Below are 24,895 nucleotides of genomic sequence, written 5' to 3' on the forward strand. Positions count from 1 at the left end.
TGGGAACCTTGGCTGATTTTTTTCCCCTAAGTAACCCTGGGGCACTAAGCTCGGCACAGATCAGCTAACTGAGTGAAGGCCAGAGTTGAACCTGGCACCTTCCTGGTCTGTGTGGCTCAGTCGCATTTTGGACATTGTCTACAGCAAATGAGCATTCAGAGTCTTTCAAGGAACATGTAGTTGGCGTCTACAGTGGGCATCACACTCATAAGAACAGGAGTAGGCCATTCAGCCCCTCGAGCCTGTTCCGCCATTCAATTAGATCATGGCTGATCTGTACCTCAACTCCATTTACCCACCTTGGTTCCGTAACCCTTAATACCCAACAAAAATCTATCAATCTCAGTCTTGAAAGCTCCAATTGTCCCCCAACATCCACAGCCTTTTGGGGGACAGAGTTCCAGATTTCCACTACCCTTTGTGTGATTTCACTCCTAAATGGCCCGGCTCTAATTTTAAGGTTACGCCCCCTTGTTCTGGACTCCCCTATCAGAGGTAATAGTTTCTCTCTATCGACCCTATCAAATCCTTTAATCATTTTAAACCCCTCGATTAGATCACCCCTTAAGCTTCTAAACTCGAGGGAGTACAAGCCTAGTCTATGCAACCTGTCCTCGCAATTTAACCCTCTAAGCTTCGGTATTATCATCACTCAGTCCATCTGTACCAAAATACTGTGTTCAAAATGGCCATTTGAGGATGTGCTAGCATTTCACAATCCCTTCCCTGTCAATTGGAGGTATAGGAAGTAACAGCAAGACACTGGCGAGTCATTCGATGATCACTTGAAGCGTGATATTTCAAGCAGGATGAAGTTGCTGGTGACAACCAGTGAAGACTCAGTCTGCACGTGACCTATTATATTTTGTGGCAAACAGGAATCTACACAGACTCAGTATGATCACTGGCAAATGAGGTTTAATTCAATTTGCCTGTTCTGAAAATTACCTAGAATCTACAGCACAGAAACAGGCCATTCGGCCCAACTGGTCCGTGCCGGTGTTTATGCTCCACACGAGCCTCCTCCCTCCCTACTTCATCTCACCCTATCACCATATCCTTCTATTCCTTTCTCCCATGTGTTTATCCAGCTTCCCCTTAAATCCATCTACACTATTCGCCTCAACCACTCCATGTGGGAGCGAGTTCCACATTCTCACCGCTCTCTGGGTAAACGCTGAAATATAAAAATGTACAGGAAGTGCAGCCGACCCCTTCTCCTCATGGGTGAGCAGGAAAACACCTACGCCAACTGACTTCTGGTTAGTGATTTTTTAACCTCATACATCACATCATGTCCTTCACTGCATAAAAATATCAGCTGTTTATAATTGAGACGAATAGGTTATGGATGCCAAGAACAACATATAAACACAAACATTGCCCACTTTTATCGGTATTCCACAAAGTTTCACAATCAGAAAAGTTGCTCAGTGCCTTGTGACCCAATTTTTTTTAAAAGACAAACTTCACCTGTGGTGCTGAGCTATACAGCCCAGGAAAGTTGTAGCTTCAACCAGGTTCCGTGCAGTTAGCTCATCTCAGCTGGGGGAGTGGGTTGAATAGGTACATTTGCCCTCATTTGGCTCACGGGTTACAGAGGGGAAAAAAATCGATCAAGGAGTCAGCTGTGGCTCAGTGGGTAGCACTCTCACCCCTAAGTCAGAAGGTTGTGGGTTCAGGTCTCATTCTAGGGACTTGAGCACAAAAATCTAAGATGACACTCCTAGGGCAGTACTGAGGGAGCGCCGCACTGTCGGAGGGTCAGTACTGAGGGAGCGCCGCACTGTCGGAGGGTCAGTACTGAGGGAGCGCCGCACTGTCGGAGGGTCAGTACTGAGGGAGCGCCACACTGTCGGAGGGTCAGTACTGAGGGAGTGCCGCACTGTCGGAGGGTCAGTACTGAGGGAGTGCCGCAATGTCGGAGGGTCAGTACTGAGGGAGTGCCGCACTGTCGGAGGGTCAGTACTGAGGGAGCGCCACACTGTCGGAGGGTCAGTACTGAGGGAGTGCCGCACTGTCGGAGGGTCAGTACTGAGGGAGCGCTGCACTGTTGGAGGGTCAGTACTGAGGGAATGCAGCACTGTTGGAGGTGCTGCCTTTCAGGTGAGATGTTAAACTAAGGCCCTTTCAGGTGGACATAAAAGATCCCATGGCCATTATTTCAAAGAAGAGCAGAGGAGTTCTTCCTAGGGCCAATATTTATCCCTCAACCAACATCACTAAAAACAGATTATTTGGTCACTATCACATTGCTGTTTGTGGGATCTTGCTGTGCACAAATTGGTTGCTGCGTTTCCTACATTGTAACAGTAGCTATGCTTCAAAAGTACTTCATTGGCTGTAAAGCGCTTTGGGACGTCCTGAGATTGTGAGAGGCACCATTTAAATGCAAGTTCTTTCTTTTCTTTTCATTCTTGTTCAAAACGGAATTAATTTTGATGCATGTAACTCTTAAAAAGAAAATAAACAAAGCCCCACATGTGCTGAGTAAACGGATGTCAGGCAGGGCAGCAGTAGAGGTGCCATGATTGGCCTCAGCACCCTTTGATAAAGGAAAAAAAAATCAGGCAGGGTTCCTGCTCCTGGTCACTACCTATGCTAGATACTGTGTGAATGTGGACATTTGGTTGAGGACAGTGTTGGTCTTGACTGTGAAGTTCCAAATTGGACATTTTTGGAACATAAAAGTAAAAGGACAAGTTTAGCCATCAATTTATCCAAATGCCTCGACAGCAGCTGCTCTGACTAGCAGGACGTTACATTAACTGAGCCTCAATGTTACTGGCCCTCAGATCTGGAGAGAACTCTGGGCACCTTAGTTAGAGAGAAACGTTTGTCCTCCCACCTTCCATAGCCGCTTGGTGAAGAAATCACCTTGGAAGACATTCTCAAGCTTGAAAGCAAATGAGTTAATGGACACAGTCATCAGAGTAAAGCACAGGTTAAGGAAGTTGGAGGGTCAAAATCGGTTCACCACCCACCTGAATAACCACGCTTTTGAGGGGCTAGCTGGAAATTTCTAAAAGCTTTTTAAAAAATAAAAGTGCATTTTTTTCCACTTACAGCTGTGATGTGGGAAGCATTCGTTATTCAGCTTCTAATTAATCTCGATCAGCAGCAAAACAAAGGCAAGAATTCAAGACACAACATTTGGCCCATTCCACATCACCCCTGTCTGGTTTGGGACTTGGCAACAGTTAGAGACGGTCACACTTGCCAGCCTCCACTCTGGAACCAGCTGAGTGCAGCTTGTGGGTCAGCATCCAACTTCTACTTAGTATCTTCCCCATGAGATAGAGAACTTGGTGTAAAGAATCAAAGACCTGCATCCTGCCACTGTGCTGCCTTCCATTACCCTTTACTGTGAAATTTAAATCCCATTCACTGCCCCTCTGGGGAAAAAAATACACAGAAATGAGCACCAGGCTGCTCTCTCTCACCTCCTTGTGGAGGGTTTAAAATGCATTGATGGAAGCCTGTTGTGGTACTCAGTTGTAGTTGGTACATGGCCGGGAGGGATTGGGGGAGGGCAGGGAAGATTGAGAGCGTTCAGGGCAGGCTTGCAGCTCTACCCCTCGCTTGTGTGTTTTTCTTCCTTTATAGTTTTTATGCAGCCTTCCATGCAAGTCAAGCACTGACGACGCGAGTGACCCAGAACCTGACTCTGAACAAGACAGGCGCTAAATGCGATTGGTGCCAGAGAAATGTTGGGAGTCAAATGTTGGCTCCAGTCAGCCATGCGTTTTATCTCTCCTCACAATTTTTTTTTTAAGAATAGGAATTTAATGAAATAAAAAACACAAAAGTTCAAAAGAAGCATTTATTAACAGTATTTGTGGCAAATTGGTATACAACATTGTGAGGTGTATACAGTACACACAGCCCAGTCTGTATGATCAATCGTACTTCAATAATTACATACAGTGCTTATCCATGCCTGCTTGTTAATGATGTGGAGATGCCGGTGATGGACTGGGGTTGACAATTGTAAACAATTTTACAACACCAAGTTATAGTCCAGCAATTTTATTTTAAATTCACAAGCTTTCGGAGAATTTCTCCTTCCTCAGGCAAATGTTTCAAGATCTCCTTGAAGCCTACGCATTTATACATATTGAACAATAATACATGGTGTTTACAGACTGCCCCTGCAACTGCCCGTTGCCAAGGCAATCACCGTGTTCAGACAGAGAGGTGTTACCTGCAGAACCTCCGAATACACATTCAACAAAAAAACAAACAAACAGAGAAAAAAAAACACAGAGAGAGGCAGAAACATCCGGAAGGCAGAGAGAGCCAGCAAATGACCCATTATATTAAAAACAGATAACATTTGTTCGCTGGTGGGGTAACGTGTAGCGTGACATGAACCCAAGATCCCGGTTGAGGCCGTCCTCATGGGTGCGGAACTTGGCTATCAATTTCTGCTCGACGATTTTGCGTTGTCGTGTGTCTCGAAGGCCGCCTTGGAGTACGCTTACCCGAAGGTCGGTGGATGAATGTCCATGACTGCTGAAGTGTTCCCCGACTGGGAGGGAACCCTCCTGTTTGGCGATTGTTGCGCGGTGTCCGTTCATCCGTTGTCGCAGCGTCTGCATGGTCTCGCCAATGTACCATGCTCTGGGGATGCAATGTACCATGCAATGTACCAGGCCCCAGAGCATGGTACATTGGCGAGACCATGCAGACGCTGCGACAACGGATGAACGGACACCGCGCAACAATCGCCAAACAGGAGGGTTCCCTCCCAGTCGGGGAACACTTCAGCAGTCATGGACATTCATCCACCGACCTTCGGGTAAGCGTACTCCAAGGCGGCCTTCGAGACACACGACAACGCAAAATCGTCGAGCAGAAATTGATAGCCAAGTTCCGCACCCATGAGGACGGCCTCAACCGGGATCTTGGGTTCATGTCACGCTACACGTTACCCCACTAGCGAACAAATGTTATCTGTTTTTAATATAATGGGTCATTTGCTGGCTCTCTCTGCCTTCCGGATGTTTCTGCCTCTCTCTGTGTTTTTTTTTCTCTGTTTTTTTTCCCTGTTTGTTTTTTTGTTGAATGTGTATTCGGAGGTTCTGCAGGTAACACCTCTCTGTCTGAACACGGTGATTGCCTTGGCAACGGGCAGTTGCAGGGGCAGTCTGTAAACACCATGTATTATTGTTCAATATGTATAAATGCGTAGGCTTCAAGGAGATCTTGAAACATTTGCCTGAGGAAGGAGAAATTCTCCGAAAGCTTGTGAATTTAAAATAAAATTGCTGGACTATAACTTGGTGTTGTAAAATTGTTTACAATTGCTTGTTAATGCACATTAAGAATTGACATTATTGCTGATTGCCAACGATAATTTAAGAAACTTTTAAAATTAACTGATACTGTTAAGTGTCTACAATACATGTTAGTCATCAATGAATGGAGGTCAAAAAATGCCACTGTTCTGACCAGCAGAAAATCCTCTTTTGAACTCAAGTTTACTGTGAAACATACAAGTACAGTATCAGATTGTCACCACTGAGTGGCACTGACGAGTCACGCCGGCATTGGTTGCTGTCGTACTGCATGCTCTGATACTTCTGCCACTGGGCAGAAACTGAAGATCATACTAGTCTGGCAATTCCTAAACAACCCCCCAAAAAAATCCTGGTAACTCAGTGGTAAAAGCACTGCCTGGTGTGGTACTGAGGCGTGTGGATTAGGAAGATTCCAGGTTCAGATCCCTGGTCTGTGCTGTGTTAATTAATCTCGATTGATGTAGCAGAAAGGGTGCTGTGATTGGCCTCAGTGTTCTGGAGGTGGGGGGGGGGTGAGGGAGAGAATTGTCAGCCAGTGACCGTACTGCTGGAAACTGCACGCGTGCGGGTGGATATCAAGTGAGAATAGGATTAGACGTAGCTACGATGCTCCAATGTCAGAGGCTGTCTAAGGGAGAAAACTAGGATTTTAATAAAAACACATTCTCCCTTTGCTAACACTATCTAAACACCTTGAAGTGTAGTTTCAGATGGAACTGCCTTTGATGCAATAACGCTAAATTATTTCAAATTTTACCACTGCCAGCAGAACGTTACTTTGTCAGCACGATAAGCTCCTTATCCAGCAGTGGAAGACATAAAGAAGGAAGACTTCCATTTCTACAGCGCCTTGCACACAACCTCAGGATGTCCCACAGCGTTTCACAGCCATTGAAGTACTTTTGAAGCGTAGCCACTGTTGTAATGTAAGAAACGCGGCAGCCAATTTGCGCACAGCAAGCTCCCATAAACAGCAATGAGATAATGACCATATAATGTTTTAGTGATGTTGGTTGAGGGATAAATATTGGCCAGGAAAATCCATTAAAATGACATCTCGCACAGCCTCCTACTTGTATGGTTATAACAAAAAATGCTACTTTTAAAAAAAATTGTCTCTTATGGTCAATAAATGATTACATGCTGTGTATCTGAGGCCAGTGTTGTATTTGAATGATTCCTCACCCTGGCCTGTGTAAAGATGTCTCCACTGTTGGCACTTTTTAAAGAAGAATAAACCAGTGCATGGAAAGGACTTGTTCAGCTACAGAATGCAAGTATTACAAATGGAAAACATACACAATAGCACACAGAGAATGCCGTACTGGGATGCTGGGGGCCTCGCAAGTTTACCAAGATAGGAAACATATCTGGTATTAATTTGATTTACTTGGCCCTGAATGAAACACAAGCAGAGCTGGTTATCAGTGATAGCAAAGTTTGATGATAATTGCAACAGTGATAAGACACAAACCCCCACCACCCCTTCTGGTTCCCTGCTACTCGAATTCCTTCTCTCAGCTAGACTGGTGACACAAAGGACAGATAATGTTCTTCTCCATGGGGGGGGGGGGTTTCACCACCTCAGGACGTCCCAAAGCTCTTTACAGCCAATGAATTATCTTTGAAGTGTACTCACTGTTGTAATGTAGGAAACACGGCAGCCAATTTGCGCACAGCAAGATCCCACAAACAGCAATATGATAAATGATCAGATAATCTGTTTCTTAATGATGTTGGCTGAGGGATAAATATTGGCCAGGACATCAGGGAGGAATAGCGCCATACAATCTTTTACGTCTACTTGAAAGGGCAGACGGCGCCTCAGTTTAATGTCTTCCGATAGTGCAGCACTCCCTCAGTATTGCACCGGGAGTGTCGGCCTAGATTATAGGCTCAAGTCTCTGGAGTAGGACTTGAATCCACAACCTTCCGCCTCAAAGGCGAGAGTGTGCTAACCGATAAAAAAAACATTTCCTTAAAAAAAAAAGCAACCCACAGAGACTCTCAATTTTTGGCCCACCTCGTACTTAATGGTAACAAGGATTAACGAAAAGGATGAGGAGGGCTTTACACTATTATTTACTACAAGCAATTTGAGAGATTAAACCCAGTGCCATTGTATAATTGCACAACAGAAAGGCAGGAAGGTGAAGGGATGAGGAGTATTATTACTCAACTTGGTCTCCGAGCATGTTACCTTGCTGACATGCAATAAAAGAAGAGTTAAGAGAGTGTGCAGGGGCTTCACCTCGCCCCCCGCCTCTCCCATCAATGTCTGAAGTAGGCTGGACTGTCAGGCTCTAAAGAAGTACGTGAACCCTCCCCCACAGCTGCTGGGACTGCAATCTTTTAAAGCACTTCACTTATTTTAAAACTAGTAGTTTTTTTAAAATAATAAATTGTTTTGAAATATCTGTTCTGGGGGTTTCGCAAACCTCTTGCACTGGGCTGGTCCCAAAGCTTTGACTTCACTTCAATCCCACACGCCATAAAAAAAAACAAAGTAAAACCACCCACAGCAGTTGGGACGAGGTTTTAAACCCAAAATGTTTAAATACAGCCTAAATTACAAATAGTTCAAGACTTGGCTGGGAATGAGTTACAAGGTAACTATTCAACTGAGCTGCACTTGGAATGTTCTAAAGCACAAGAGTGAAACTCAAAGAGTTACAAACATCAGAATACGGAGATTAAATTACCGTCTGACTCTAGACATCTGCTATGCTTTAAGTTTACTGTTATACACTGAATGTGACCGAAGAGCTTTGCTGAAAGGGGAATAAAAAGGGCAGTGACACAGCAGCTGAAGATATTTGGCACTGTTACTAACTTTTTGTCAAGTGGTCACTAAAAATGGCCTCCATGGGAGGAAACAGGGAAAGGGAAGGGGGGGGGGGGTGGAGGGTAATTGCCTAGGGTGCCTGTTCCTGAGTGTGAAAGTGACTGTGTGAGAGTGAGTGTGAGAGAGACTATGAGGACTGTGAGAGTGAGTACATCTGGAGGATCGAGCTCGGCTGTGATGCATCCTGCAGTCAAATAGCCGGAAGAAATTCACCGTGAAGGATCACACATGAAGAATTGGCACTTGGGCAAGGTACTGAAGGATGCCTGTGGATCCGTACCCCAGCGAGAACACAACAGCTTCAGGAGAGAAAAACGGGATAAACATAAGGAATCTTCTCACACACCCAATGGTGACAGGATTTTCCAAAATACAAACAAATTTCACTGGGGCGGGGGGGGGGGCAGACAGGAGCCTACTGTGTGTCAAATTCGCTCTGCAGTGATATTGTAAATCTTACTTCATGGAGGGGGGGGGGGGGCGAATGGTGCACAAAATTCCTGTTCCCAAAGAAACAGGAGAGGACCGAGACGCCATGAAACGTACAGGTATCTCTCTTTCTAAGTTATTAAAAGGCAGCAATTTAGCTGAATACACAAACCTTTTTTAATACTGGATTTGATCCAGTCATGGGCTGGTTGCACAGTTAAACAGCCAAGTGACAGTCAAATTACACAGTGCTGCAGGGAGGAAGAAAACCCATCTTTATCTGTGTCGCTCCCCAACTGAACCTTGCGGCTGATTTGGTCGAGTCGGTCGGTACAAGAGTGTTCAAAAAGTGGGAGAACGTCAGGGGGTCTCACCACCATTCCCCCCCCCCCCACCCCCTCTCCACAATGCCCCCTCGCCATTTGGGATCAGTCATTCTCACCATCAACCCCGACAGGGCCCCAGGAAAGCTGCATTCGTTCCTCTGATTTAGACCCAAAGCATTCAAATTGTCAGTTGTATTAACCACCATGAAAGCATTTTCAACGACATAATTATCCAGGTAAGTCCTATTAAACATGACAATGGTGGGTGGGGGGGGGGGGGGGGGGGGGGGGAAGAATGAGTCATCTCTACCAGCTGTCATGCTTACAATGCCTCAACGTGCTTGTGAATGCTAATCTTAAGGAGCCCAGGGGTGAAGGATGGGATGTCGTAGAAACAATACCACTTTGATACCGTTTCTACAGGTTATCAAAAGGGAATTAAAAAAAATTAAAAGTTCATAAAATCATCGCTTCGGTACCCGCCGTGGATCCCTTCCGTTGCTAAGAGTAGTGGTTGCCGGGGTGGAGCCGGATGTGGCCGCTGCCTGGTTATTTCCTGGGCCGCGTCCATTGCCTCTTCCACCTACCGGTGGTGGTGGCGGCTGATGATTCGTGTTGCCTGGGGGAGCTCCACCTGAGCTAGCAGCATTCAGACTGTCGTTACCTGGAGCGACGGGAACAAGGAACAAAACCGAATGACAACAGCATCCTAAATGAAAATGTTTTGTTTTATGGGGGCTTTAGGCAACTTTCTCCTCCCCCCCAGCTACCTGCCAGAGACGTAGGCACTCAGTTTGGTCCCATGGCTGCCATCAATGGTACAGAGTTGGCACCTCCTGGCAATTGCCCATGATCACCCAAATGCAACTCTGCCCTCCTTCCTGCTGGGGGCCTTCTGCTCAGTGCCTCCCTCTTTGGCATAGGTCAGTTCGAGGACCGAGTGGAGCATAACTCAAAAGCTGCCTCCATCACCACTTAGTGCTCCAACGCTCAGCAACATCACGTGGGCCCCAGCAAATATATAAAGCTGGTGAATGCCAGCAATTATAGAACCCATTAGGCATTTTTTTTTGCTCAGCAAGGTGAGGGATGTTAGGAGCAGGGAACAGAACTTCTTGTATCAAGTGTCAGCATCAGGCATTTCCATGTCAGGAGTCTAGAGAATATGCACATCTTGTTCCTGAACTCAGCACAATGCAAAGCCACTGGGCCGGAAGCCAGCTTACTCCGTGCCAAGGCCCAGACTCTACATCACACATGTGCCCAGGCTGCCAGTCCTCTGCCAGGGCAGCAACACAAGCGTGGCTGGCTGGCACCTTGAGGTTTATGCCAAGAACTTCAAAAAGCCTTCTGCAGCTGGACGTCAATGTTCTGCGTCAATTAAAAAAGTCCACACAGGATATGAGCAGCACAGCTTCACACATGACATCCATCACCTGTGGAACCCTCTCCCATTGCCTGGAGCTCCGTCCTTTTTACGTAAGAGTTCAAACAGAGAGTTATCCATCAGTCGAGCGTTCAATCGGCTGCCAGGGCTTTGCCCATTGGCAACCCCGCCCCCCCCCCCTCTTTTTCTCAGGTGAATTTTGCACTCAAGTAAAGGATGTCAGTGCAAGGAAGTGGAACACTTTTTTCGACTTCTGTCACCCAAGTTAGGTGTAGCACAGCCAGCTGCAGAGTAAAACTCCCAACAACGTGCCTTAGCCCCAAGCTCTACGACACCTGGGTGACACTGTTCCGTTTTCCTGCACCAGCTAGTTTATGGCCTGTCTGAGTGAGATTGCCAATTTAGTGCCCACTAGAAACCAGATTGACTGTCCAAATGCATTTCAAATTGAAGCCTGCATTTATATAGCGCCTTTCACAACCTCAGGATGTCCCAAAGTGCTTTACAGCCAATGAAGTACTTTTGAGGTGCAGTCACTGCTGTAATATAGGAAACTCGGCAGCTAATTTGGACATAGCAAGATCCCAAAAACAGCAATGTGATAAATGACCAGGGAATCTGTTTTATAGTGATTTTGGTTGAGGGATAAATATTGGCCCTAGGACACCGGGGAGAACTCCTCTGCTCTTCTTCCAATAGTGGCCGTAGGATCTTTTACATCCACCTAAGAGGGCAGATGGGGCCTCGATTTAACGCCTCATCCGAAAGACAGTACCTCCGGTATGCAGCAGTCCCTCAGTACTGTCCCTCCAGCAGTGCAGTGCTCCCTCAGTACTGCCCCTCCAGCAGTGCAGCACTCTCTCCAGCACCGCCCCTCCGACAGTGCAGCGCTCCCTCAGCACTGCATTGGGAGCGTCAGCCTAGATTATGTGCTCGAGTCTCTGGAGTGGGGACTCGAACCCACAACCCTTTGACTCAGAGGTGAGAGAGAGTGCTTCCTGTTGAGCCAAGGCTGACATGGCGTCTAACCCACCGTAGCACCCAGTGCCTCTTCCAAGCACCAAAGATCCAGTTTGTTTCGTTCCATTGCTGGTGGTGTTGAATTAGCTGCTCTCAGTTGGGTGAACTAGAAATCGCCTCATCACCCCTAGGTCCCAGGAGGTGGGGGGGGAAACTATCACCAAATTCCAGACACTGCCCAGTGATCCTTACTGTAGGTCTCAAATGAGGACAGGAGATTGGGCTCAACTGTGATGTCCCGCATGATTAAATATTTGCCTTTTACGTTAGCGCATGAAGAAAGGCAACTGGGTGAGGTACTGGAGGGCAGCCAGCACCCATGGAATCATCAGCACCTTCTCGGGGGGGGGGGGGGGGGGGAGCGGGGGAAACACCACACTTGCAAGTAAACTATTGAATTTTACATTCACTTTTAGCAGAGTCCCTTTAAGTAGTCTCCAGTATTGTAGAGCAGTGTGTTAATACATCGATGAGCTGTACCAACAATGGGAGGAATTGCCAGTAGTGTTTTGATGCCTGTGATGTCTGCTAGAAAGAAAGAACTTGCATGTATATAGCGCCTTTCACGACCTCAGGATGTCCCAAAGTGCTTTACAGCCAACTAAATACTTTCGAAGTGTTGTAATGTAGGAAACGCAGCAGCCAATTTGCGCACAGCAAGATCCCACAAACAGTGACAATGCGATAATGACCAGATAATCTGTTTTAGTGATGTTGGTTGAGGGATAAACATTGGCCCCAGGACACCGGGGAGAACTCCCCTGCTCTTCTTCAAAATAGTGGCCGTGGGATCTTTTACGTCCACCTGAGAGGGGCAGACGGGGCCTCAGTTTAACGTCTCATCTGAAAGATGGCACGTCCGACAGTGCAGCACTCCCTCAGAAACCTCAAATATAAAAATATTTCAAAGATATTGTGTCTCATCACATGAAAGTATTTCATCCTGTGTTCCAGGATAGGTGGTGACAGTTGTGTGGAATACTGTGGGACCTGTACTGCAGGTACTTACCAGTAGTCACAGAGGGAGATGCAGTCAATGGACTATTTGTAGAAGTACTACCTTGTTCAGCCAGGGTCTTAAAAAGAAAGAAACAGTGCTCAGGTTTAACAGGCTTGACTGGAAATGAACTTACATAATGAACTATTGGTTCTTCCCCCATTACATAGATTACCACCTCGGGGCCCTGTCTCCCTCCCCCTCTCCTTTTATACATCTCAGTCCTGCCCTACTCTGCTTCCCCCTCAAACACACACCTTGCCTCAATTGGCTATTGATAGCAGATTTGGTAGTTTTCTTATATGTAAAATTAATTGTATTCTCTCACACCAGGTACAACAAGCTAAGTTGCTCCCACTCAACGGCTGGTTACTAGGAGGAATGGTAGGTTGCTTTGAGGCATATGCAAGAATAGCCCCACCAGGCAGCCGCCTGATTTTCCCCCTGCTTCCAGAAGATTCGACCACCACCAGTCCTGGTGAGGATGTGTGCTGTGTATGCCCGATGGCATTGGGATGCAGCTGTACTGAAACCCTGTTGTACAGACCAGGAAGAGCCCAGATTCTATCACTGGTCTGTGCTCAGTTTGTTGATCTCAGCCAGTGAAGCAGTAGCTATATTACAAGTGGCCTCTGTGCTCCTGGTCTGGGGAAGGTTAATAAAAAAATATCAGCCATTATTCTTCACTATCCAGTGACCCCCTGGTGGAAAGTGAGTATGTGCGGATGCAAGATAAGGAATGGATCAGACTTGGCTGTGATGCCCTCACTGGTCAAATAGCCTGCCAACACTCACCATTGAGGCTCACACATGAAGGACAGCCACTTCAGAAAGGTGTCTGATTTGATCCTTGGTCTGTGCTGAGTTAGCTGATCACAGCAGGACGAAGAGCTTAGGAGTGCGACAATTGGCCTTAGCATCCAGGTTAAAGGAGGGGTAATCAATCGGTCAGGGTTCCCACTCCTGATTGCTAATCAGTGACCTCTGCTGGAACTGTGGGTGTGTGGACATTAGGCAACGAAAGGATCAGCCTCAGCTGGGACATGTCCCCCTCCTACTGCCCTGTGGCTGAATAGCCTGCCCACACACACACGTGAATAATGGCATTTGGGCAAGGTACCGGGGGCACCTATGGCTCTGTACCCCAGAAAAAGTCAACACCTCCAGGACAGGAGGCAAGGGGAGAAAACTGGCAAGAAAAATAAAAGGAATGGCCACTTACATAGGGTAGCAGAGGGCTGATGGCATCTGCAGAAATGCAGCCCATAATAGCAGGGGAGTCAAACTGGCATTTAATTAAAGCAACAGCAACCTGGCCCCAAGGGATCAGACTTACAGGTTTGTTCTGGGACGATGTCTGGGACACATACTCAGGATTGGGGTCACTGAAATTCGGCACTTCAGAATACTGCATACAAAACCTGAAAGGAACACAGAAATGTTTACACGTCACTATAATCTTGTGCGCCTGCACAGTACACACCCGCTGTCACAGCATGTCAGGCGGTTTTCAACACAGTCCTTGGAAGCAAGAAGTGGACGAGAGTAAACAGTCTGGTCCGCCAAGCGTCAGCAAAACATCAGCTTGGAGCACACACACTGTGGATGATGGTCTGATGCTAACTACAATGAAAACATTCGCTGAGCGGCTCCAGAAGGGGTGGGGAGGATTTGCCCAATACAGCCAAAAAACAGCTCCACATACAATCAAATAGCCTGCCGACACTCACCGTCAAGTCTGACACAGGGTTGTAGTTACATGTATGGAAGACCAGGATTTCACCACCCCAGGATGTCCCAACACACTTTACAGCCAATGAAGTACATTTTTGAAGTGTAGTCACTGTTGTAATGTAGGAAATGCAGCAGCCAATTTGCACACAGCAAGGTCCCACAAACAGCAATGAGATAATGACCAGATAATCTGTTTAGTGATGTTGGTTGAGGGATAAATATTGGCCCCAGGACACCAGTGATAACTCCCCTGCTCTTCTTCCAATAGTGGCCGTGGGATCTTTTACATCCACCTGAGAGGGCAGACGGGGCCTCGGTTTAACGTCTCATCCAAAAGATGGCACCTCTGACAGTGCAGCACTCAGTACCGCATTGGGAATGTCAGCCTAGATTATGTGCTCAAGTTTCTGGAGTGGGACTCAAACCCACAACCTTCTGACTCAAGAGGTGAGAGTACCACCCACTGAGCCACGGCTGACACTTACTCAAAACTAGTAGGCCAGTCACCCAGTCACCGTTGTGTACTGCTTAGCGGGCAACCTAAAAGCAGCACTGACTCTCTAGATTCCTGGTCTCTGCTGAGTGAGCTGATCGCAGATAGGTCAGCCGATGGGGCACTACAATCAGCCTCAGTGCCTCGGAGCTGGGAAAGGTGGGGGGGTGGAAATCAGCCAGGGTTCCGGCTCCTGATTGCTAACCAGTGATCCTCTGCTGGGAAGTGCATGTTGTGTGTGGACGGTGGGTAACATTGTGATGCTGCCTCCACAGCTGAATAGCCTGCCAACATTCACCATTGAGGCTCACACACGGGAAAGGTGAGAGAATTGGGAAAATAACAAACGCAACTATAGCAGAGGCCTGGAAGCGAATTTCCATCTTTCCAGTTGGGAAGGATCTGCAGCACAGGAAGATTCCAGGAGGGATCAAAGGGGGTTTGAGAAAAAAAACATTCTTAAAAAGTGAACTCTACCCTCCTCAGAAGTGTGGAGAATTTGAAAGGCTGCCCATCTATTAGTGTTAGCTTTTACATCGTGCCAACGAAAACTCCTTCCAGTGATAAAGATTTCAGATGATTCTACTGACAGCACAGGGGTTCGATGATCAGAGAATCTTACAGCACAGGAGGAGGCCATTTGGCCCATCGTGCCTGTGCCGGCTCTTTGAAAGAGCTATCCAATTAGTCCCACTCCCCCCTCTTTCCCCATAGCCCTGCAATTTTTTCCTTTTCAAGTTTTTATCCAATTCCCTTTTGAAAGTTATTATTGAATCTGCTTCCACCGCCTTTTCAGGCAGCACATTCCAGATCATCACAACTCGCTGCGTAAAAAAAATCTCATCTCCATATCAGTACTGGATCTCCAAAATAAGCTCAATTTTGCAGCACTATGGGCACCTAGCTGAGGGGGGGGGGGGAAAGAGGGGGAGAAGGTGTCCCTGGTGGGAAATTATATCAAAGATTTCTCCAAGAGGTATCACAGGACAAAGCACTAGAATAAAGTGACAGCTTTTCTTCTGGAAGAGAGCATGCCCCCCTCCTTTTAAAAGGACAGGCACCTTTCTTTTGTCCTCCCTGTGTCTGGGTTTCCTGGGCACCACCATGACCCAGCCTTCCACCATCTCTGCTCAAGCTGCTTGCTGGGAGTGCACAAGAGCAGTCTGACCATTACAACGCCCCCCTCCTCACCATTCCACCTTCCCCGTAATCCTTCCCCTTCCTGTGGGGAAATGACACCTCCTCACAATAACACAAACAAGATCAGCAACAAGGTGGATGGGCAGCTGCTGGACAAAAAAATCACTTCTGACCCCTACGTGGACCCACATATTGAAGCTTCAATATGCAGCAGCACCATTGAAACTTAACAGTTCTCAAACATTATCCAAATCACTAGATCATCAGTGAGAGTGGTGATTAAAAACCTCTACCTACCCTTTGTGCAAATCAAAAAGTGCAAAGAACATCTTAAAACTACGTACAGCAGCTCGAATGGACCAAGGGCAGGAACACAGCTTACAAGCAGCTCTCTAGTTTTAAGGCAAAGAACTTACTCTCCTACTTTCTGGAGGTCTCCACCTCTCCCCGTGTAGAGTGTCAGACATCCTTTCCAAATCGAGGCATATCTGCGAGATACAATACAGATTTTTTAAAAAAATGTCACTGATCCTAAAATCTGAAACTGATTCCATTCAAAACCATTTATGCCCCCAGTTTTCTGGTTAATCGAGCTGGTAGGATGAGACCACAACCACCATATCTAGCCCAGAGGGTTCTGAATCTTATTCATGCCATGGTGCATGGGAGGGGAGACCACTATTAAATCATAGACACAGTGGGTTGCACACTGTCCTTTCACCTTTGAGATTAGAGTGATATCAGGAAATCCTTAACACATGTGGAATAATCTCCCAGATAGTGTTATGGAGGCAAAAACACTGGAATAATTTAAGAAACAATTGGATGCTACAATGAAAAGAAAGAACTTGCATTTATACAGCGCCTTTCATCATTTCAGGATGTCCCAAAGCACTTCACAGCAAATGAAGTAATTTTGAAGTGTAGTCACTGTTGTAATGTAGGAAACACGGCAGCCAATTTGCACACACAGCAAGCTCCCACAAACAGCAATATGATAAATGACCAGTTAATCTGTTTTTAGGTGATGTTGTTTGAGGGATAATTATTGGCCCCAGGACACCGGAGAGAACTCCCCTGCTTTTCTTCGAAATAGTGCCACGGGATCTTTTACATCCACCTGAGAGGGATGAATGGGGGCGTTAGGATCTCTGGATGGATGAACTAAGAAAGGTCGAATGGCCTTCCTCATCTATAATTCTCGTGATCTTGTGAAGCGTGGCATCATCTCTGGTGGGCATTGGCACTGTACATCCAACAAAGGCACATTCACTTTGAGGGGCTAGCAAACCAACGCTTAACTAATGGACAAATGTCCTCATCCTGCAGATCAATCAACTTATTCCCAATTTCACAGTACAGCCAGAGTCTATTATGATTCAAATATATTTGACACCCAGTATTGTGGGGAAGGCAGGTGCTGGGAGTGGCTCAAACTGGCTCTGCCCCTCAGGCACATGAAACAAGTAGGGTTGTTCTAGACTTCAAATACCTGAACATAAGAGTTTCCTGATGCCTTGATCATATGCACTGCCTTGTATAGCACTAGGCCATACAGACCAGGAAACTCTCAGGTCTGATTCCCAGTCTGTGCTGATCTCAGGTGACGTTGGCATACTACACTTTACTCAGCACCCCTGGGTTAGAGAGAGGAAAGGGAAGTTGATCAGGGATCCCACTAACCAGTGAACCCTGCTGGAAGGTGCCAGTATGGATGTTGGATCAGACTTGTCTGGGATGCCTGTTGTAGTGGAATTGTCTGCTGATATTCAGACGAGGCTCAAACTCAAATAATCGTGGGAGCACCATCATGACAAGCACTAAAATGGTCCCAGGAGAAGGCCCACCACGTTCTCTGGCAACGAGGGATGGGCAATAAATGCCAACCTTGTCTCTAGCACCTACATCCAGAGAACAAATAAAAGTTGGTATTCAGGTGAGCTAGAAAGGGCTCCTGGTACCCTTGGAAGTGTAATTCCAGCAGGTGTCAACCAGTCGAGGAGGAGTGGAGAAAATGTGCACCATTTAATAATGGTTTGTATTCATAGGAGTATAACAACGTTTTCTCCAACTTTATTAGGTCTTGTTAAACAAAGCGAGTTACCCTCTGGTCAATCGGATGATATCTCCAGGCTGAATCAGACTTCCCACATCATCCCACACAGATATGTTGATGCTGCCAGTTTTATCAGCTACTTTACACGTCCTGACTTCATGCCCATCCTTTGTTTTGGTCACTCGTCCTACAGAACAAGAAACACAATGACAAGACTCCTTTCCAGCATTCACACAAGGACAGAAACACATGCCAGGGATGTTTTTCTCCAAAACTCCATATATTTTCTCTCCTTTCTCTGACTTCCTGCACCAATCCCAACGAAGGGAGCAAACAGAGGACTTATTCCCAGGCCTGCATCAATGTTACTATAAAATTAGACACTTGGACAAACACAGGCTTGGGTTACATAGTGCCAGATTGTTGTAAAAACCTAACTAGTTCACCGATGTCATTTGTGGAAAGAAACCTGCTACCCCTACCAGATCTTGCCCACATGTGACTCCAGTACAACACTGTGCAGTTGATCCTAAATGCCTTCTCAGGGCAACTAGGGATGGGAAGATCCCAGGTCCAACGGGTGGTACGCACCGAGTTTGTCGATCTCGGCAACTCTATCATCATCTAGTGACTCCTGCTTAAAAGTCCATCAAGCAAAGACAGGGTTGGATTTAGGGAACGTGGGGGAGAAATATAAAATATGTTTACTTCTTTCACTTACCTATTTCCAGGACAATGAAGAGGAGATTCAGATTTTTCAAACCAGGTTTGATATCCTTCACGTAAGTGTCGTTTGACATCCTCTCTCCCACACACTGAATATTAATTATTCTGAAGCTACAAACTTGAGCCAACAAGTTGGAAGGGTCAGGCTCAGAAGAACACATGCAAATCACTGGTTGAGGTTACAGGGCTAGAACCATCCCTTCCCCTGCAAAATAAATCCACAAACCCTCCCCCGCCCCCCAGAGCTTCTGTAAACACTGCATAAGGTTACTGGGCCCGAGATGCTGCTCTTCCCTACTCCATAACTGCCAAACCCTACGGCTTCACTGACAACACGATCACTCCACTCCCACTCACTCACTACACCGACTCTCACTCTCCTCCGGAATTACCTCTGACAGACAGCAACTCTGACGAATCAGAAACCGGCCTCCGCCTTCGTGCCGCCCGGTTGGTCGCTTCTCCGACAAACCGATGATTGGCAGAGGCGGGACATCCGCTGGTTACCCTGTCTCCGAGTGTTTCCGAAAACACCCGATCTCCTAAATGTGAGTGGTGGTCGGGCTCACGCGGTTAAAAGGCGCGATATCGTTTGATGCTTTCCCTCCCCAGAGGGACAGGACTACTTTTAAATATACCAATAGGATGGCACTGGCAGTGCCTTCTGAACAACGACATCACTGCAAGTGTCGAGGGCACCACTAATATAACATTATTACAGATGGTCCATTCCAACTAAAAGAAGCTCAAAATAAAATGAACGAAATTATAATCTTGTCCTCATCATCTAAGATACAAGTAACGTCCTGTCGTGCCCACCAGTCGCAGAAGGCCTCAAGCTTACAGGTGGGCACCACATGATGCCTCTCCATGGCCACCCGGGCACGGAAAAGGCTGTGAAACAAGGGGACCCAGAGGTGCAGGAGATGTGAGTTGTTGCAGACATCCATGAAATTGCAAAACTATGATACCTAATGCATTATGGAGATTATTTGCAATTTTTATTGCTTCCCCGCATTTTATCCCCCCCCCCCCATAAGTGTAAGGATTTCTTGCTGTTTTTACAGTTTTACCACTTTCTTGTTCTTTCGAAGAACTATTCGAAAAAGAGCAGGGGAGTTCTCCCCGGTGTCCTGACTAGTATTAATCCCTCAACCAATATCACTCGAAACAGATTATCTGCTCATTTATCACATTGCTGTTTGTGGGAGCTTGCTGTGTGCAAATTGGCTGCCGCATTTCCTACATCACAACAGTGACTACACTTCCAAAGTACTTCATTGGCTGTGAAGCACTTTGGGACGTCCTGAGGTCATGAAAGGCGCTGTATAAATGCAAGTTTGTTATTTCTTTTCCTTGTAGCATCCAATTGTTTTCTTAAATTATTCCAAGGTTTTTGCCTTTCTTTCTTTGCTTGGTGGATGTCATGGCAAACAGCAATGGGCAGTAGAGTTGTCATAGTCAACTAAAATAAGGATGAAACAAACGTTGGCTAGATTTATTTTATCAACTAAATTAAAACTAAAATTGTAGATACAGAGGTGAGACTGAAATTTACATTTTTTACACTAAAACACTGGTCAGCAGTCCACAATTTTTGGAAAAGGTGTTGGAAATTGAAGTATCCGTTTAAAGTCTTAGTTGTTATTCAACCCCCGATTTATCATTTCTTGGACCCTCATGAGTTGTATGAGAAAGGAAACAACAACTGGGACTGTTTTCGAAACATGAATTTTGAAAAGAACAAAAGTATTGGAAGCAAAAGCTACATTTTTCCAAGAATTAAACTAAAATGTGATTAAAATTTGGGAACAAAGGCCTAGGTTAAAACTAGAACTAAATTTCATCTGAAGACTATAAGTAAAATAGAACTAAAACTAGAGATCTAGAGACAAGGAAAAAAATTAAAGTTAAAATTATTTCTAGGATTAAAACAAAATTGACAGACAGCAACTTTCTAAAATCAAATCACGTGATTTGCCAAGTGGAACTTATCTGATTGAATAATACAGGAATCTTGATCTTATGGCAGTTGACCTGGAGTGTATTAGGTTGATGTGAGACCATAAACTCTGAACGTAAAGCTTGATTGATTCTGGAATGTTGGTTGCACTCTTAACATTGTGTTCCTGCTAATAACTCACTCCTACTCAACTGTTAATGAGGTGATGTTTGTGTCTACAAGTGTTTGCAGTGATGGGAAAGGTATGAGGTAAGGGCAGGAGAGGCAACAGGAATGGGGAAGGGGGATGGGTAGTAGTAATGGGGGAGCGCACATGGGTGATGGTGAGGGAAAAGCTGAGGGATGAGTGGGGAAGGGAAATGGGCCAACTTCAAACACAATGTAAGTGCATTATAAAACTAAAAAGCTTGTTTCCCAGCTCAGTGCCGGGAGACGGGCTGGAAATTTGCGAACCTGGAGAAGGGGGAAAGAGGAGGAATGAGGGATGAGGAGGAGGGGAGGATGTGAGGGATAAGGGGCTACTGTCACTTTGGGGTGAATGGTGGGACAGAGTTTGTGGGATGGGATGAGACAAAGTCACCCTGGGGCATTAGCCAGCCTTCCCCAAAGGCTGTAGTCCTATACCCAGTGTTTTTTTGTAGTCCTGTATCCAGTGTTTGAGTTTTTTAGTTTTGCTCATGCCGATTGTATTTTTTCTGCCTCAGGACACACACATTTTCACACACTTGCCAAAATAAACACAAATATACTTTTGCCCAGTATAAAGTTCAGTAATATTTTTATTATTTCTGTATGCAAAATACTCCATACAATTAAATCAAACACACTCATTACACGAAAATAGTTATGGTATATAAAAATGTGTTTATTTAATCTGTATATAAAATATGAGAGTCAAGACCAAGTGTAGTCTTCAGTGAAATGGGGTTAGAGGGCTGGGGATACTTGGAGCAGGGCAGGCAGACATAATTCAGTCCCCATTTTAAACTCACATTGTGTCCATATTTTTATACACTTCTATTATAAATTCCTATGTCTACATTTCTAATGGAAATTGTCAATGTAACCTTGTCACACTGTAATTACATCCTCCTACCAAAATGTTTACTGGACATGAATGCAGGTGTAAGATTTAAAAATGTTATGTGGATACTTTATATATAATATGTTTTAATATACTCCCATTATCATTTTAACTCCCATTTCTTTTATTGATAAATCTCCAATGTACAATTTGGTGTAATTTTTCAATTACATTAATTTCAATTTCTACACCATTTCTCTGTATCATTTAATCTATTTTACATTTTTTTCCTTATTTTTAACCAACGTTCCCTTTATTCCAAAAAATAAAATATACCAGCACAGGAGGCCATTCAGCCCATCGTGCCTGTGCCCGCTCTCTGAAAGAGCTATCCATTTCATCCCATTCCCCAGCCCTATTCCCATAACCTTTTAAATTTTTCTTTTTCAAATAATTATCCACTTCCCTTTTAAAATCTCTTATGGATTCTGCTTCCCCTGCTGTTTCTGGTCGGGCATTCCAATCCTAATAACCCTCTGCGTAAAAAACATATTTAAATCTCTCCCTTTGTTCTTTTGGTGATGATTTTAAACTTATGCCCTCCAGTGGAAATAGTTTTCCCTATTTGGCTGATTAAAACCCCTCATAATTTTGAACATCTCTATCAAATCTCCTCTTAATCTTCTTTGTTCTAATGAAAAGATCCCCAGTTTCTCCCAACTTTCCTCATAACTAAAGCCACTCATCCCTGGTATCATGCCGCATAATAGGCTTGTCATCAAGATTGGAGCCCATGGACTAAAAAGGGCAGTAGCAGCATGGATACAGAATTGGCTAAGTAACAGGAAACAGAGAGTAGTGGTGAACGGCTGTTTTTCGGACTGGAGGGAGGTGTACAGTGGTGTTCCCCAGGGGTTGGTACTAGGACCACTGCTTTTCTTGATATATAGTAATGACTTGGACTTGGGTGTACAGGGCACAATTTCAAAATTTGCAGATGATACAAAACTTGGAAGTGTAGTGAACAGTGAGGAGGATAGTGATAGACTTCAAGAGGACATAGACAGGCTGGTGGAATGGGCGGACACATGGCAGATGAAATTTAACCTAAAAAATGTGAAGTGATACATTTCGGTAGGTAGAATGAGGAGAGGCAATATAAACTAAAGGGCACAATTCTAAGAGGGGTACAGGAACAGAGAGATCTAAGGGTATATGTACACAAATTGTTGAAGGTGGTAGGGCAGGTTGAGAAAGCGGTTAAAAAAGCATATTGGATCCTGGACTATATAAATAGAGGCATTGAGTTCAAAAGCAAGGAAGTCATGATGAACCTTTATAAAACACTGGTTCGGCCACAACTGGAGTATTGTGTCCAGTTCTGGGCACTGCACCTTAGGAAAGATGTGAAGGCCTTAGAGAGGATGCAGAGGAGATTTACTAGAATGATTCCAGGGATGAGGGACTTTCGTGATGTGGATAGATTGGAGAAGCTGGGGTTGTTCTCCTTGGAACAAAGACGGTTGAGAGGAGATTTGATAGAGGTGTTCAAAATCATGAAGGGTTTAGATAGAGTAGATAGAGAGAAACTGTTCCCATTGGCGGAAGGGTCAAGAACCAGAGGACATAGATTTAAGGTGATTGGCAAAAGAACCAAAGGTGACATGAGGAAAAACTTTTTCACACAGCGAGTGGTTAGGATCTGGAATGCACTGCCAGAGGGGGTGGTGGAGGCAGATTCAATCATGGCTTTCAAAAGGGAACTGGATAAGTACTTGAAAGGAAAAAATGTGCAGGGCTATGGGGATAGGGCAGGGGGGTGGGACTAGCTGGATTGCTCTTGCATAGAGTCAGCACGGACTCGATGGGCCAAATGGCCTCCTTCCGTGCTGTAACTTTTCTATGATTCTATGATCTTAGTGAATCTTTTTTGCACCCTCTCCACTGTCTTTACATCTTTCCTAAAGTAGGGTGTCCAAAAGTAGTCACAACATTCTAACTGGGGACTAACCAGTGCTTTGTACAGTGCTTAGCCTTGCGCTCAATGGCTCTATTGACAAAACCTAGGATGCCATATGCTTTTTATTTACAACTTAATTCCCATCCACAATTCCCCACACAGCGAGTTCCCAATTTTGACCAATCCATCAGGAGAGGGCACTGACCAGAGGGAAGATACATCCCTATAGGGAGGGAAAGTGACCAGATTAACTGCATAACTGGCAGGGATCTGGGAACAGAAAAAAATGATCAGCTTATATCTTTTTTCACACCAGTCCTCTTGGCTGGGGAAGGTATGTGGCACAGGGGAGACTTAATGGAAAAAGAGAAGAACGTAACTTAAGAAAAAAAAGCCATGGAGCCTTTTAATAAGTGTGAAGAGCCCTAATTCTGAAGAAACACTTTCATGTCAATCACTTATTACAGTATTTTTAGTTAAGCAAGCAACAAACTTCAAGGTGTTTTTCATCTGAATGGAATATATATTACTCTTTGTTACTCTTTTACTCCTGATCAACTAACAATGGTTCAGTAAATAGTAAATTCAACTTCAAAACACTACATCATCGACAATGAGCCAAAGGATAATTCATAGACTCTGCTTCTTCAGGCTGAAGCTGCCCTTGTACTTTGCAAAATAAAAATTACAATCCTGAGACTGACTTGCCTCTGGTTGACTATATCACCTTAGGAACATAGGAATACAGGAACAGGAGTAGGCCATTCAGCCCCTCGTGCCTGCTCCGCCATTTGATAAGATCATGGCTGATCTGTGATCTAGCTCCATATACCCACCTTTGGCCCATATCCCTTAATACCTTTGGTTGCCAAAAAGCTATCTATCTCAGATTTAAATTTAGCAATTGAGCTAGCATCAATTGCTGTTTGCGGAAGAGAGTTCCAAACTTCTACAACCCTTTGTGTGTAGAAATGTTTTCTAATCTCGCTCCTGAAAGGTCTGGCTCTAATTTTTAGACTGTGCCCCCGACTCCTAGAATCCCCAACCAGCGGAAATAGTTTCTCTCTATCCACCCTATCTGTTCCCCTTAATATCTTATAAACTTCGATTGGATCACCCCTTAACCTTCGAAACTCTAGAGAATACAACCCCAATTTGTGTAATCGCTCCTCGTAACTTAACCCTTGAAGTCCGGGTATCATTCTAGTAAACCTACGCTGCACTCCTTCCAAGGCCAATATGTCCTTCCAAAGGTGCGGTGCCCAGAACTGCTCACAGTACTCCAGGTGCGGTCCAACCAGGGTTTTGTATAGCTGCAGCATAACTTCTGCCCCTTTGTACTCCAGTCCTCTAGATATAAAGGCCAGCATTCCATTAGCCTTATTGATTATTTTCTGCACCAGTTTATTAAGCAAACCAGTCATCATGTAAAAAATAAGTGCTGTAAAATTGGTGGCACCAGTTTGCACTGGTAGTGGAGGGGCATTCCACT

At 45.3% G+C, this 24,895-nt stretch overlaps 1 protein-coding gene across 1 annotated transcript; it reads right to left on the reverse strand.

The window, feature by feature from the left end:
- Positions 1–5,282: 5,282 nt before the first annotated feature.
- Positions 5,283–18,826, reverse strand: LOC137307115 (SOSS complex subunit B2-like). The gene is made up of 6 exons (XM_067976434.1): positions 18,452–18,826; positions 17,779–17,917; positions 16,091–16,162; positions 13,644–13,728; positions 12,320–12,386; positions 5,283–9,567 (listed from the first exon to the last, which is right to left on the reverse strand). Exons 1-6 carry the CDS (start codon positions 18,615–18,617, stop codon positions 9,368–9,370), a joined length of 729 nt encoding a protein of 242 aa, XP_067832535.1. The 5' UTR covers positions 18,618–18,826; the 3' UTR covers positions 5,283–9,367.
- Positions 18,827–24,895: the final 6,069 nt, after the last annotated feature.

Source organism: Heptranchias perlo, chromosome X (assembly GCF_035084215.1).
Source record: "Heptranchias perlo isolate sHepPer1 chromosome X, sHepPer1.hap1, whole genome shotgun sequence".
Taxonomy (NCBI): Eukaryota; Metazoa; Chordata; class Chondrichthyes; order Hexanchiformes; family Hexanchidae; genus Heptranchias; species Heptranchias perlo.

Excerpts from the sequence above, each read along its gene's own strand:
- LOC137307115 (XM_067976434.1), bottom strand. The coding sequence starts at position 18,617 with ATGTGTTCTTCTGAGCCTGACCCTTCCAACTTGTTGGCTCAAGTTTGT. Across the intron at positions 17,918-18,451 it reads CTTCATTGTCCTGGAAATAG|GACGAGTGACCAAAACAAAG; the intron begins GTAAGTGAAAGA and ends CTTGTTCTGTAG. Across the intron at positions 16,163-17,778 it reads ATCATCCGATTGACCAGAGG|ATATGCCTCGATTTGGAAAG; the intron begins GTAACTCGCTTT and ends TGTATCTCGCAG.